The 16,281-nt window shown below is 47.6% G+C and overlaps 1 protein-coding gene across 7 annotated transcripts in view; it reads left to right on the forward strand.

Annotated features, from left to right (window-relative positions):
• Positions 1-16,281, forward strand: part of LOC144107892 (nuclear respiratory factor 1-like) — a 135,032-nt gene that overhangs the window by 90,241 nt on the left and 28,510 nt on the right. For 4 of the 7 annotated variants that reach the window (XM_077641115.1, XM_077641120.1, XM_077641119.1 and 1 more), the window contains exon 8: positions 5,206-5,380. In XM_077641115.1, coding sequence (XP_077497241.1) covers positions 5,206-5,380 — 175 coding nt within the window. Of the gene's footprint in view, positions 1-5,190; positions 5,381-16,281 lie in introns of all 7 variants that reach the window. The other 3 variants (XM_077641117.1, XM_077641114.1, XM_077641118.1) reach the window with 1 other exon arrangement.

Genomic DNA, 16,281 nt, shown 5'->3' on the forward strand with positions numbered 1-16,281 from the left:
TTGAAGCAGTTGGCGATGGTGTCGGGTTTGACGCGATCCCATGACATCGCCAGAAAATGGATGGCATCAAGAAGATCCACCTTCAAGCTAGCATCTTTCCGGTCAATCTTGGCCAAAAAGCGTCTGACCAACAAGCTCCTAAAGTGAAATTTCATGTTTCTAATGATTCCTGCATTTAGGGGCTGCAAATGGCTGGTGCAGTTGGGCGGCAGGAAAATTACTTTTACGTTTTGCAGCCACGAAGTATCGACAGGGTGCGCGGCACAATTGTCGAGAAATAGAAGAATTCTACGGTTCGCGGCACGCATCCGGGCATCCAGAAGGGTGAGGAATTCTGTGAAAAGGGCTCCGGTCATCCATGCCTTCTTATTCGCTTTGTAAATGACAGGAAGGCGTGGGTTACGCGAAAAGCAGCGTGGCTTCCAGTATTTGCCAATGACAGTAGGCTTGAGCTTCTCGGTTCCATCAGCGTTGCAGCACAACAATACGGTGACTCTTTCTTTGCTTTTTTTTCCGCCTTGACACGTCTCACCTTTTATGCTGAGACTTTTCTCGGGCTGAAGGTTGATGAACAACCCAGCTTCATCTGCGTTGAACACGTCCCTTGGCTGGTACTGAGCAATCACCGCCGGCAGAGTCAGAAGCCAGTTGGAGACCTGATCTTGGTCGGCAGACTTCCCTTCGCCGGAAACGGTTTTATACGACAGGCCATGCCGTGTTTTAAAACGATGGAGCCACCCGCCCGAAGCTTTAAAATCTTCGATGCCCAACGAGAGTGCTATCTCATCAGCTTTCTCGCGAACAACTGTCCCGTCCACGTTCACGCCCGCTGCCCTTACTTCCCTGAACCATGCCAGAAGAACCTCTTCCATCTTGCCATGCTGGGCGCCCCTTGTCTGCTTCACGCCGGCGCCGAAGACTTGAATGTTCTTCTGAATTTCTTCTCGCTTGCCGACGATCGTGTTCAGCGTGGAGACGGGCAAACAAAGTTCGCGTGCCAGGTCGACACGTTTCTTCTGCGGATTTTCGTCGACTTTTGCGAGGATGTCGAGTTTTTCTTTCAGCGATAACGCTTTACGCTTTCTAGACATGGTGAAGCGCACGGGTGAAACGCGGCACCAAAACAGAAGAAACGATAAGGGCGAAGTGCAAGCTGAACGCTCCAAACACCAAAATGGCAACAAGAAATGGCAAGCACAAAGCCAACAAAGCCTACAGCATCGTCAATGCATGCGCCAATCACTGCTTCTTGGTCACGTGATTTTACCGTGAGTACTATGTCTTAGGATAGATGGCGCTAAAAACCTGCGGTGCGCTTCGGTGCGTTTGGTGTGCGAGCTTGCGAAAATTGCTCCCAGAGGCCGCCACACTGCTGCAGGCGCTGTGCGGAGGCACGGCCGGACTCTAGCCGAGCCGAGCCAGGCCGAGCCTCGAGCATACAAAGCGCGCATCGCCGCGTCTTTAGTCCGCCGTGCCTGTCGTTTCGCTCGATGTTAATTTCAGTAGCTCTGCCCACCCGCTGCAAAGGACTGGTTCTGATGTCATTATCATACAGAAGACGTTTCCGGGATCGTATTATCCAAACCGACGTGGAAATACGATCGTATTAGCCGTACAAAGATGCATTTACCTGTATAGGGCATCGTCTGGGAACGAAAAAAAAAACGTATCATGCCGAAAAACGTATTTAGCCGAATCGTATCAACGAGATTTCACTGTACTTCTGCTCTTTCTTCACCAGTAGCAATGACATTATGCATGTCTTGCTTATGTCGTGAGCCGCCTCGGCCTGTCTATCTCACCAACCATCTCGTGTGTGGCAGGTACAACACACCCGTCTTGAGTTTTTTTGGTTTTGCTGTCATCATTGTAAATGCTCCAAGCACACCGCCAACATGATGGCGTGTTCCACCGCTGCTGCTGCCTCGTGGCCTCCTTCCCCTTACACTCCTTTTTTTCTCCATGTCAGCGGGAAGCGTGTCCATCAACGAATTAAATGAAATCAGGCCTTCTCTGCTCCTCGTGTTTTCCCGCCGTAAGGTGCTGTAAGCGTGAGTGCATGTCTTTTTACATATATGCGCATTGTCTGACTGTCAGGTTGTCGGGTATCAAGCACGCGACAGGCTTCGCAGCTGATGGGTGTGCCAATGGCACTGACCGTTCCAGTCCTTTTACTGAGCTTTGGGCGTCCGCAAATGCGGTAAACACGGTGTGCTGCCTTTAAGCAGAGGCTCCGCATCGCATTCGGTGCCGATTTTGGGCGAGATAGCGAGCACCACGGGCTGGCCTGGCAGGCTGCCAAGGCTGCACAGACGCTCGTGGCAGCCTCGTCCGTACTACCCACACACGACCAACAGGGTGGCAGTAGCGGACCAGCCCGCCACGCTCGGTAGGAGGGCTTTCAAGCCCGAGGATGACCAAACCTAAATTGGTACAAGAGCAGTCCCTGGTGGGGCGGTCCACCAGTTGTCGAGCTTGCTCCAACTTATGGGACTCTCTTCTTGGGAAGTGGTCTGGCCCCGGCCTATTTCGTGTATGGCTGGGGGGGGGGGGAGGGGGGGGGGGGGGGGGGGGGGACTTTTTGGCAGACCGAAAATTTCTTGTGCACCGTCTGCCTTGCATTTGGGAGGTGCTGGGTTCGACCCCCAGTTCCGCCGGGGACCCACCTGTTTACTAATGGGTACAAGGTTTCCCCCGGCCTGGTGCTTGGCTCTTCTGGGGTGAGATGCTTGGGAAAAGGGTCTTGACAACAGTTGCCTTGATGGATCAGAGATAAGTTCTGCCTTCAAGCAACGTTAAATCCGCCTCGTGCGGTAGAAGCATATTTGTTGCCCTTTTTTTTTTTCTCACAAAGTCGGACAGCCGAAAAACCGGACTTGCCTTGGACCAAAGTGGTACTCTGAATCGCTTCTGAGGAGGGACCTTAGTGTTGAACTTGACGCTGGTTAGAGCGTGCGAGCCTCGAGTCGAACTCTTCACTTGGGAGTGAAACACGAACCACCTTTGCAGGCTGAGTTCGAAACTGGGTTTGCCCCCAAAGGGGCGGAGGGGGGTTTGCGCAGTCTCCTCCAAGCACACACCCCTGAAGAAGCCGAGTGCCGAGCCGGGGGTGGCTTGTATCCATTTTTACCGGTGGGTTTCGAACCAACCACCTCCCGCAGCCGAAGCGGACACCCAGACCACTAGGCGGCGGCGGCTTGTTCCCTACTATGGTCGTCATCTGCCTATGCTCTGTATGTGAAAACCAGGCGACGTCCATATCACTTGCACACTTCACTCAACCACTCGCGCCCATGATACAATTTTTCATCAGGTTCGCTTCCAGCCACCGGTGAAATTTCGTTACATTGAAATTGCGGTAAAATCTACTTAGTTACATCGAGTATTCCTTTACATTCAAGTTCTTTGCTTTGAGGTTTAACTGTATTTGAAAGATTTGCCGGGACCGCGCGAATTTGTCTTAAAAATATGCATCTCAGCATAAAAAAGGGATGCATAATTGGGGCTCCACTGTAGGTGGAAAAATTTTACGGAAAAATGCCAGTTGCATGTAAGGTCCACACCCAATGTTCTCGTCTTGGTGGGCGGCAGTGGTTTTGCCGCCAACGCCCACCTCTCAAGCCGATCACCCACCTCTCTAACCACCCGCCCACCACCGCCCAACTCTTGGGCTTCAAGTTTGCTATACTTGGCCACAACTTTTTGTGACTATGCAGGGGAAGCTACGAGTGTGAGGCGCCGGCTTCTACGTGTGCATTCTAGTGGACACTAGTGCTCTGTTTCACGAACCACAGACGCAGGCCAGATGGCTGGCATTAATTGCAGAGTCATGTACGATTGTGGTATGTGACCATTGCTGCTCGCGCTTACGGCGTGAGCTTTGCCCCCGTCGTCGCCCTCTATTCGCATTGTGGTTTTACTTCATTTCATTATGTTCCTTAAAAGCTGCATTTTTCTTTTCATGCAGTATTAGCACTCTAATACAGCGCCTACTGGTGCTGGCACATTTACGCGCCTTTACATACACTTTCAAAACATTGTTTTTCACCATGGTGTGGTGTCACTGAACATCCCACATTCAGGAGGAGGCCAGGAGCCAAGGTAAACCTCGTCAATCTAGTGTACTCTAGCACTAGTGAGGTGTTGGTGCGCAGACAAAGACAGCAAGTGATTTGGAGTCGTGCCGTGCGCTGGAGACAGGTCTGAAAAGAAAAGCTGTGCAGCCATATGTTATGTCATCTTTTTTTTCCAAAAGTGACCGAGAAAGTTTTCGGTGATGCTCAAGAACAACAAATGCGGCACCTGATGTGTACGCTGTTGAGCACCTTGCTAGAAGCTAGAAAAAGTAAAAGATTTCAATAGGTCACTTCTTACGGGTTCAGATGAGCAGAAAAAGAAAAATATTTCAGTTATTCCTTATGTCCATCGGATTTCTCATCAACTAAAAAACGTGGGTAACAGGTATGGTGTTAATGTTCTCTTCTCTGCCCCTCGAAAAGTTAGTAGTGTTTGTGCGAAGGTTGCTGCGCGCTCTAGCAGCGGCGCAGGTGATAAAAGGAAGTGGTGCACCGTGAACCACAGGAACTGCTATGTCACATGTGCGAAAGGAGTGGTGTATCACATTCCCTTCTCTTGTGGCCGGACCTATATCGGTCAAATGGGTTGCTGCCTCAATGTGCGCCTGCAAGAGCATTTTTTGTCCTTGAAAAAGTCTCCATCTAATCTCGCTAAGCACTGTTCAAAATGCAGTGGTTGCAAGCCTTTGCTTGATCAAACCAAAATCTTGTTTCGACACTCAAATCAGCTAACCAGAGAGATTTCAGAGGCCTATCACACCCGTAAGAATCAGCACACGTGTGTTGCCGACCCCATGGTGGTTCTGCATGAAAAAGAGTTTTCTTATCTTGACACGCCTGCATGAGCACGTATCCTGATACGCCTGCGTGAAGGCTTTTGTTTTGTTTGCAGTGTTTTCTCTCTTTTTGTGTATTTCTTGAATAAACGCTCAGTTACGAGTAAGCACTTGTGTTGTTTGGTCTTCCTTGTCCGTTTTCCTGAGTGCGCTTTATATATTTTTACAAGAAGCAGTTCAGAAATATTAGATTTACAGCTGAATGTTACTTTTTGTGAGACCTTGAATCAGGTACCGCACATGATTTCACTGTCCTCAAAGCCATTGATGCGTGGCAGTTTCCTGGGGTGCAGATGGGTGCGGCTGTGGCAGGTGACGCGGAGGCTGGTCAGGCCGTGACACCCATCAGTGCGGTGAACATGGAGCTGAACAGCGAGGCAGCCGCACAGGCTGTGGCAACGCTGGCCGAGGCCACCATCAACCACGACGGGCAGATCATCCTCACGGGCGAGGATGGCACCCAGAGCGGTGAGTGTCTGCCACTTTCTTCTCCCGCTGGCAGTTACTTGCACTACTTACAAATGAAAAAGAAATTTCTCAGCTATTTACAACTACTACTATCCCACGGCATTGGGACATTGCAGGAGTGGGTACACTTAACAAATGGGTAATTCACGTACAGTAAGCTCTTATTAATCCAAAGTCATTGGGACCCCACAGGGGGTCGTCTGCAGCTTGCAGGCGTTGGTGAATGGCGACACCACGGGTTCCCGAGCATCTGCTGGAACATCCCCGCTGTGGGGTTTAGTTGGGGAGATATATACGTTCTCCCCACTCAATCGCGGCTGACATGGTTCAAAGCCGCCCGGACCACACCCCGTGATCGCGTACGCTACCGAGTGCACGTCAACCACGGCAGGCCTCGCTCTGAGGGAACAAAGGAACGACACATTGGCTGACACAAACAGGCATAACAACAATAACGCCAGCTAGCAACAAGGTATGCTAAAGAATCGAGGTCATCTGGCTCACCAGCAAGGTTCCGAGCGAATGTTCGCCAGCGCTAGGGCAAGGGATACTCCGCACCCCTGGACGGGACGAGTACGGGAGCGGGTCTCCCTGCCGCTTCCTCTCCCCACCGGGTAAGAGCGGAGCCGCGAGTGATACGTTCGCTCGCGCCGACAATCCCCGCTGAAGAACTGCATGCCTCCTCTCCCACGCGCGGGCTTCACCAGTCTTCTGCGCAGCGACGCTGGCGTCCTCTACCCGATACCCGAGTGTTTGGACTTATAAGGCCCCTCGGCGGAGGCAACACACCACTTTGGCCCCAGCTTTCTGCAGATGGCACCTCCGGCCTGACCCGACCAGGGGAAATAGGCAGTCGCCTTTTGCTATCCTCCCTTCTATCTTTCACTTTCCTATCTCTTTCTCACAACTCTCCTATCTCCTACTCACTTCTTGGTTTTTCCTTATTTTTCTGTCGTCGAGGGTTAACCTTGTGTGATCAACTACCCTGAGTTGCGTCATATCTGGTTATAATTAGGGTGCACAGCTAGCGTGGGCAGGACTTGCTTGCAAGTTCCTGTCCCGTCCCCAAGTTGGGCTCCATGGTGGGTGGCTGGCACCGTAGCCGAAAGACACACTTATTCTATGGCTAACCTTTTCTCAGCAACTGATCGCCCTCACAAGAGAGGGTGGACTGAGGTAACTCAGAATTTCATGAAAAAAAAAAAGAACAAATTTTCCCTAAGTTTCAGGTGATTCATAGTGAGCAAGCTGATAAATCTGCTAGAATAATCTCCCCATTCATTGTAGAAAAGTATTTGACGGGTACCTTGGGTACCTCCTCCCACAGGTCGAGGTCGAGCTCTAACGTCCACGTGCCCTCTGCACGGTCGTCCAGCGCCTCTGCAGAAGCGATGGACACTACCCAGGGCAGCCCCGTGCCATCCACTTCGAGTGGTCGGCGGAGCTCTCTGGATCGGTCAAAAAAAGACAGGGCCCAAATCAAGGGGCCATAAAAAATTTGGATCTAGTTTTTAACTACATAGGAAAACAAAATTACAAGGTTACAAAAAGGTTACAAAGGGTTACAAAAATGGCCAGTGGAGACCTCTTACTGGAACTCCGAGATAGCATCCAACACTCAAAACTTTCCAACATTGTGTCCATGGGTGACATCCCTGTATCCATATCTGCCCACCGACCGCTCAATACAGTCCATGGTGTAATTTCAGAGAATGATTTTCTCCACCCCACTGAACAAGTAATCAAAGAAGGGCTTGCTGAACAAAACGACATTGATGTCCACAGGATAAAAATAAGAAAAGAGAGCAAAGAAATCCCAACAAAGCACATAGTCTTGACATTTGCACATAGTACTCTCCCAGACTCAATTGAAGTGGGTTATATTTAATAAACTTTGCGCAGAATAACACACGACGGGAGGGAGAAACATGCACGCACGCACGCACGAGCGCAAATATGATGATCTGGATTTTGTACGCTCGCACCCTTTCTGCTTCTTAAGGCAGTGTATCATTTCTGAAAATACAGTTGCAAGTTTGCGCTCGTATGTGTGTGCGTGTTTCTCCCTCCCGTCCTGTGTTATTCTGCGCAAAGCTTTTTAAATATGTCGCTACACCAGTTGGCCCAACATTCTACCCTATGAAGTGGGTTATCTAAAAATAAGTGCGAGACCCTACATTCCTAACCCTCGACAATGCTTTAACTGCCAAAGGTTCGGCCACAGTTCAGTGAGTTGCCGCGGTCGTAAAACTTGCGCATAATGTGCTTCAAAACACTCTTCTGATGACTGCGACGGCGCCCCACGCTGCGCAAATTGTGAGGGAGACCATGCTGCATACTCCAGGGCGTGTCCGTCCTAGAAGAAAGAAAAAGCAATAATCACACTCAAAACTACTGAAAACATTTCTTTCAAAGAAGCAAGAAGGCATTGCACACAAACAAGCACATTCTCCTTGACAGCAAAAACAAACTTCGCTAATGGGGTGCGTAGGCGCGGCGCACCACAACAGGCTTCGGCACCTGCCCAGGCCACTTGCAGTGAGCCTGTGGCGGGGCCATCCGCGCCCCCAGGTGGAGTAGGTAACACTACCCCGTCAACCCAAAAAGAGGCCTCGCAGACCCCCGTGTCCGTGGCCCCCAAGACCTCCTCCCACAGGTCGAACTCTAACGTCCACGTGTCCACGTGCCCTCTGCACGGTCGTCTAGTGCCTCTGCAGAGGCGATGGACACGGCCCAGGGCAGCCCCGTGCCATCCACATTGGGTGGTGGGCAGAGCTCTCTGGATCGGTCAAAAAAAGACATTGCCCGAATCAAGGGGTCATAAATAACTTGATCTAGTTTTTAACTACATAGGAAAACAAATTAAGATGGCTTTTATAATGCAATGGAACTGTAGAGGACTTATGAATAATTACAGTGACATAAAAGATATCCTAGGAGCACACGCTCCTGTTGCATTGTCTGCAAGAGACAAATTTAGGGCCTCAAAACAATAACTTTCTTAAGAATTATACTGTTATACTTTCTTCAGAATACTCGCCAGCGATCGTATACTGCGCATACTTTCATTTTTTATTTATTTATCAATACTGCAATCCCCTCTGGGGATTTTAGCAGGGTGGGTGCTAAAGGCGGTTATTTTGGAACTGTGTCTCTGCCTTGTAGAATACCCAGATGAAAAATTAATTATCATAAATTCGACCGTGGCAAAACTGCATTATCTGGGAACATTAGCCCATAATCGAGTTAAAAATTCCAGGAAAACATTACAGAGGTCCTATCCGCCTCCTCCGTTTATCACGCGGACCGACCGCATCCCGACGCCGCAAGGCTTCACCACGTGAGAATTTTCCCAAGTGGGCTTTCCCACATATCGCCCGTGCTGCGAACAAGATGGCTGACGGCCTGCTTCGAGCAATTGCATTGTGAAATCGTACTTTTTTTTTTATCCTTCTGAAATACGTTACATATTTAAAGCCCACATCCAAAGAATGTGTCCTGTCACCTTCATAACTCTCCGAGCGTGACTTCCGCCATGTCGTTTTGTAAACTAGCTATGCGGGAAAGCCTACTTGCGGAATGCCGCCGGAGCCTCCTAAAGGAGCGCGTCAAATAGTCACAATAGGGCAAGCGATCCTGTTAAAATCCCGCCTATTGCATGGTGCATTGTAACCTGCACACCTCTTTAGCGGGCTTAACGGCAGGCGTGGCAACAATCGGAAGGCCTCTGTTGCTAGGGAAAAAAAAGATAGCCTGGCTGCGTAGTTTCGGTTTCTGAGCTTCACCGCTGCCCTACGGAAACTTCAGATGTCGACCCGCGCATTCGCCGATAGTCCAATCCCAGCTCCGCGTGGCTTATTTCTTTTTCCTTTTTAGAAACCACCTCGCCGCTCTGACGCCAGTGTGTGTTCCCCGGCCCCTTGCTTGCATTTGTGTTGTTCTTCCAGCACTCCAAAACGGGTGGCTCGTCACGGGCTTACAGATGTTAGCGCAATTGAGCCGCTTCATAAGGCCTTACTGCATCTTCAGCATATTCGGCAGCATTTTTTTTTAGGGAGTGGGGGGGGGGGGGGGGTCAGTTTTATTAACAGAGGCCTTCGGATGAACCGGTAATTTCTTCCGGTCCCTTGAACTCCGAATGATTGAGGTTTAATAGTCATAATGTTATTTTTTTGTTGCCAGTCTTGTCATTTTATGGATTTTGTTTTGCATGACCGCATTATAGTTTGGATACTGTTATGCTGCCTAATCAAGTAGTATACATTTCTGTGCACATCATGTTTTTTTATATGGTACTGAGGCAGTCTAGTTTTGTTTATTGTAGTTGCAAATACCGTACACTATTTTGAAAAAAATCAATGTTTGCTTGCTCAACATTTTCTGATATTTTTTCGAAGACATTTTTTCTTCATATTCGTATTCGATTTGTATTCGAAAATTTCAATATTTGCACACCCCTAGTTCCTAGTGATTTTAACTGGAGTGTTTTAGATAATCCGCATGGAAGTGATCATCTCCCTGTTATAATAGGTCTGTCATCCTCGCCACCAGCTATTCCAACAAAACCGCGTCGTTGGAAACTACATTTAGCTGATTGGGCATTGTTTAAAATAAAAGCCAGTTTACAGGATATAATTTTAGAAAACCACAGCATAGATGAGATAAATGACATGTTCACAACATGCATTCTTTCTGCTGCACATGTATCAATTCCAAAATCCACAGGAGTGGTGCACCAGAATTACAAAGTTTGGTACACACGAGAATGTAAGGAGGCAAAAACACTGCAGAATAAAGCTTGGGGAGTCTTTCGCAGATACCCAACGCATGAGAACCTTATTTTTTTTCAAAAGGGTGAGAGCACATGTGAGGGATATCTGGTGCTAGGCCGAGATTACATTATGGCAAACTTATGTCTCTTCTATAAACAGCTCAACCACATCAAAAAAAAAATGTGGGCGCAAGTTCAAAAATTAAATGGCCGCTGCTCACCTTTCACAATTCGTCTTTTCACAACACCTGGCACACAAACGATTTTAGGGGAACAGGCAGACATATTGGGGGAGCACTTTGCTGTAGTTTCCAGTTGATCACACTATACGCAGTCATTTCTAAAACACAGAAATATAGCCAAAAAACAAAGGCTCCCAACAAGTAGAGCTGCTAATGAAAAATGCAATGGTCTTATTACACTCCAAGAAATCAACACTGTACTGTCTTCCGGTAAGAAAACTGCTCCAGGACCCGACCAAATACACTATGAAACGCTTGCCCATCTTTCCATGCCTTCTGTAGAGAAACTTTTAAGATTCTTTAACAAAGTATGGGTTTTGGGAAAATACCTGAAGCCTGGAAAAAAGCTATTATTGTACCGTTCCTTAAACCTGAAAAACCCCCAACCTCTCCTAGCAGTTATAGACCCATAGCCCTGACCAGTTGCCTCACAAAATCCTTTGAAAGTGTCCTTAATATACGATTAACGTTTGTCCTTCAATCCTGTGAACTCCTTTATGCTCATCAGTGTGGTTTTAAAAAGGGATGCTGCACGTCAGATCACCTAGTCCGTCTTGAAAATACTGTTCGAGAAGCTTTCGTTCATAAGCAACACTGTCTCGCTGTGTTTTTCGATTTAGAAAGGGCATACGATACGGCCTGGCAGTTCGGGATTCTTCAAGACCTTGCCGATCTTGGCATCCGAGGAAGAATGTTTAACTGCCTAAAAGACTTCTTATCTAACCGTTCATTTCATGTCCTCCTGGGTGCAGCCCTTTCGAGGAATTTCATTCAGGAAAACGGAGTACCTCAGGGGTGTATTTTAAGCACAACTCTCTTTGTTGTGAAAATGAACTCTCTTACGAAAATAATCCCAAGGTCCGTTATGTACTCAGTCTATGTGGGCGACCTTTAAATAGCTTGTACATCCTCCAGTGTATCAATATGTGAAAGACAAATACAAATAATAATAAATTGGCAACATGGGCGGACAGAAATGGTTTCCGGTTGTTCCCTCAGAAATCGGTGGCAATTCTGTTCTCACTCAGACGAGGCATGCATACAAATCCCACCGTACACCTGAATGAAATAGAGTTACCAGTGAAAAATGAGCATAAATTTCTTGGTATAACATTTGACAGAAAGCTCACTTTCCTACCTCACATAAATGCGTTGAAAAAGAAAGCTTCTCAATCCCTAACATACTCAAAGTGCTGTCGAGAAAACACTGGGGAGCCGATAGGACGGGTCTCTTACAAATTTACCGCTCTGTAGTACGTGCCACCCTGGACTACGGATGTATAGTGTATGGATCAGCGAGGCCATCGTACCTTAAAAGGCTAGATTCAGTACATAATTTAGGCTTGCGTCTTTCCACTGGTGCATACAGGACGTCGCCCGTGAACAGTCTGTATGTAGAAACGAACAAACCATCACTTACAGACAGAAAAACGATGCTCACGTGTTGCTACATTCTAAAGATCCGTTCACTACCTAAACACATCTGTCACCAAATAGTCAAAAAGTGCCCATCCAGAATACTGTTTAACAACAAACCGCAAAGTACCAGGCCACAGCTCTTGTGTTTTGAAGAGATGTGCCAAAATCTCGGCGTACTGGACACATTGCCTGACATTGCCATGGTACAATTTTCCGGAAATTTGTGATCTCACTCTTACACATTTCAGCAAAAAACAAACTCCACCACAGCATATAATACAACAATTTTTTGCACTCCAGAAAAAATACAGTACTTGCACAGCTTTTTATACAGATGGCTCAAAAACAGATTCTTACATTGGAAGTGCAGTTGTACAAGGGAATTGCAATCATGTAGTTAGGCTACCACAGCGTGCATCAATCTTCACTGCCGAATGTTTTGCCGTGTCTGTAGACATTGAACAAATAGTAAAAGAGAACCTCACAAGCAGTATTACCGTACTTACTGAAATGTAACGCGACCACGATCGTAACGCGAGGGTAGACTTCGGGCTTGCGACAAAAAAAAAACGAAAGAAAGAACCCGAGTGTGACGCGAGAAACCGACATCGCACAGTTCTGAGGATCAAAGACAACTTTATTGAAATACAAGCCAAGCAGGTATTTCTATACACCCTCATCCTCACTGTCATCACAGCTTGACTCTTCTTTGTCACTAGCTGCCTCCCACATCAGGTCGTCCTCGCTTCCGTCTAGAGCATTTGAAGCTGAGCATTATTTAAATGCGCGTAAGCCCAAATCATGAGGCAGCCCGGTTTCAGCAGCCAGGCTGCTGAAACCCAGTGGGCAACGGTAGACGCGTTTGGGCATTTCAGCCTACCTGCAGGTGTTGTTGTTGATCCGCTTTCAATCCACTCCCAGTATAATTGTCGCAAGCGATCCTTGAAGGGCTTGTTTATGCAAACGTCCAGAGGCTGGAGAATGGAGGTCATGCCACCCGGTATAACAATGAGGTGCATTCGGCCGCGCTGTAGCTTTTGTTTGACGCCGGGTGTCAAGTGACCTCAGAAAGAGTTCAGAACCAATATTGCTTCCGGGTGCAGCAATGCGCCTGGCCTTCGGTCCACACACTTTGAATCCAATCTATGACAAGATTAGAGTCCATCCAACCTTTTTCGTGACATCGCACGATAACGTCTTTCGGGATAGTTTCCTTCGGGATCGCCTTCCAGCGAAAAATTATGAATGGAGAGAGCTTGCAGCCGTCAGCCAAACATGCAAGCATAACGGTAATCCGATTTTTTTCGTTGCCTGTGCTTCTAAGGCGAACTTCATGCTCACCAGGCTTGCGCACTGTTCTGGACATAGGCATGTCCAGATACACGGTGGTCTGGTCGACATTGCCGATATGTCCAAGTGGCATGTTGGTAGAGCGACGAAGATCGATGACGTAGCGCTGGAACTCTCGAAGTTTTGATTCGAAGCCCCCGGGCAGCTTCTGGCAAATAGAAGTCGTGCGATGAAGGGAGAACCCGGCCCTTCGCATAAACTTCTGCACCCAGCCTCATGATGCCTTAAACTGGTTTTGGGTCAAACCAGTGTCCCGCGCAAGCTCCTGTGCTTTGCACTGAAGCATTTCAATGCTTACTCCAAGTAGTCGGAAACGTTGCTCGCTAATGAACTCTGCAAGGCGACGCTCCAACTCCAGGAAGCGGCCTTGCTTGGGCCCCCGAAAGCCTTTTCGCAGGCTGTTGCAGTTAAACAATTCCTCGTGATGTTTCCTCCATCCCCTGATCGTCGATTCGTTGACATCCAGACATCTTGCAGCCGTTTAATTTCCCACTTTCTCAGCAAGCAGAATAGTGTTGCGCTTGAAGCCAGCTGTATGCTGAGCACGTGAGCACGCCATTCCGCTTGAAGACAACTCGACCGTTTGATGGGGATAGGCCTAAGACTCGAAGCATGGAACGCACAACTGCACGCACTGGCACCAAACACGAGAAAAAGCGAACAAAGTGCGCTGCTCCATGCCCTGCTGCCTGTTAGTCACGTGGCCATGTTTTTGCATCAGTTGCAAGGATTAATAGACAGATGGCGGTGGGATCGCTCGCTCCTTTGCTGGCGTCTTAGCAGCAATTGCGAGCGCTCGGTGCCTCCGAGATGGCTGTTTCATTTTGCGGTCACGGAGGCCACACAACCTCGCTACATGTTGCGAGCATTCGTCAAGAGGTGGCGCCCTCTCATCGCGCCAGTGACTCTAGCTGGCGTCGATTCTTGTTAGCTTGTTCTTACTGGTGTCGTTTTTTTTTTTTTTCGTTTGCGATTAGGTTGCCGCTTTGTCCTAGTAGTTGTGACCTGTGGTTCGCGTACTGGTTGAACGGCGAGTTGTCATGCCAACGCACACGTTTGGCACATCAAATGATTTTAATAGTGTGTGTTTGGTGCTCTTCATAGCGTTTTTAAACCTAGTATTTGATTGTAGCGCGGGGGGTGACATTTCCTTTCTACTTTCGGTAAAAAAACTCGCATTACATTCGATTAAATACGGTATTTACACAGACTCCCTAAGTTTACTTACAGCTCTCCACTCTAGAAATGCAGTCATTCCTATACTTTGTGATATCATACACAACATAGTAATAGCCACAGCTGAAGGACAAAGCCTTAAACTCTGCTGGGTACCGAGTCATATCGGAATTAGAGGCAACGAGAGAGCAGACTTCTGCGCTGCTCAAGCACGTGACAAGCAAATCAATAAAGTAAATATTCCATTAAAAGATTGCATTAACTTAATACATCGTAACATAGGACAGAAATGGCAGTCTGCGTGGGACATCGAAGTAAAAAACAAACTATACAATGTAAAACCAGTTATAAGTGAATGGAAGTCCTGCACCCACCAGGACGTTTTAAGGAAGTGATCTGCCGTCTTCGTATAGGACACAAGCCCCTCACACACAATTTCCTGCTGACAAAACAACAACCTCAACCTCTACAAGATCAACCTGTGTGCAAAAAATGCGGACGTGAAGTTACGATTAACCACATTTTAATTTCTTGTGCGAAACTGGAAAAACAAAAGGAAAAAGTGGTTTATTCAGTTTTGTAATGAATACATTCCTTTTCATCCCGCACTGCTTTTAGGAGATGATGCAAATTGTTGATATATCGTGTTTTTAGCTTTCGTAACGAAACGAGATTTCTCAAGAGACTAACATGGTAAAAGAATGCAGCGCAAAAAAACAAGGACGAACAGAAGTGGACAGGACAGGGCGCTGACTACCAACACATTTATTCAGAAAGATGATCAGCTTATATAACGCAGTCCAACACCCACGTGACCAGGAAAATAGCAAACGCATTCAACTATCTAATACAGAAAAAAAAACAAAACGAAGTACACAATATCAAAGTGATACATATCTAGGTAACGCAAAGTGTGCCAAGAACCGATAAAACCGAGAGGACCACGACGAACCGTAAGGTGCATGCATGGAAAATGATCAGTCAGCGACCTTTGCCGCCAATGCAGCAGTAGGCAAAACGAAAACGAAAATAACAATATTGTCACCGAACACTAAGTAAGAGTCGAAGCTAAAAGCAGGGTCGGGGCCAAACGCATAACAAAACAATACAAAACGCAACGCAAAAGCTGAGTCAACCGTTCACAGTCAAACTGAGTCAAAAAAGTTGAAAGTTCTCTAGAACAAGAATTAAAAGCAGACATGATTAAAAAAAAAATATGTGTTTATAGTGGGCCTAGAAAACTGGACTCCTTGTCTGTAAGTAAAATAGAAGGCGTGCTGACGCACTTGTCTCCAGCTTTGGCTATCATCCTTGCCTCAATGATGACCCTTTCAATTTCTGTCCGCGCCCGTGCTCTGACAACCGTGCGCGTGTAACATGGTTCGCACCCATTGCAAGACTTGCAATGGTCGTCCAGGTGCCCGCCGCTTTTGTTACGGACCCTCCGGCGGTGTTCAAACAATCTCTCGTTGAGACACCTGCCGGTTTGCCCAATATACACGCGTCCACCCTTCAAGGGAATCTCGTAAATGACACATGTAGCACAGTGTGTGAGTGGTTCTACATGTCTAATAGGGCAAACCTTTTTCTTTTGCTTTGTCAGCAGTGTACACACTCGTGACAATTTGCACGGGGCTGAGAAGACAAGGTTTACGTTGTTTCTTTTAGCAACCTTCTTTAAATTGTGAGACAGCTTGTGAAGATACGGGATGACGGCCAAGGGAGGTCGTTTAGCCTGTTCTAGCTTGCCTGCATCTTTGCCTTGCACTTTCAATTTCTGGAGAAGAGTCTCTAAAACGCTACTCACTAGTGTTGGTGAGTAGCCAGCACTGTAAAGACATTGGACTTGGTTGTTAACACTGCTCTGCATCGTATGGGGACAGCTTTTTGTGAGCGCTGCCTGGACGGCAGAAGAAACAATGCCTCGCTTGATCAATTTCGAG

This window comes from Amblyomma americanum, chromosome 10 (assembly GCF_052857255.1).
Source record: "Amblyomma americanum isolate KBUSLIRL-KWMA chromosome 10, ASM5285725v1, whole genome shotgun sequence".
In the NCBI taxonomy this organism is placed as follows: Eukaryota; Metazoa; Arthropoda; class Arachnida; order Ixodida; family Ixodidae; genus Amblyomma; species Amblyomma americanum.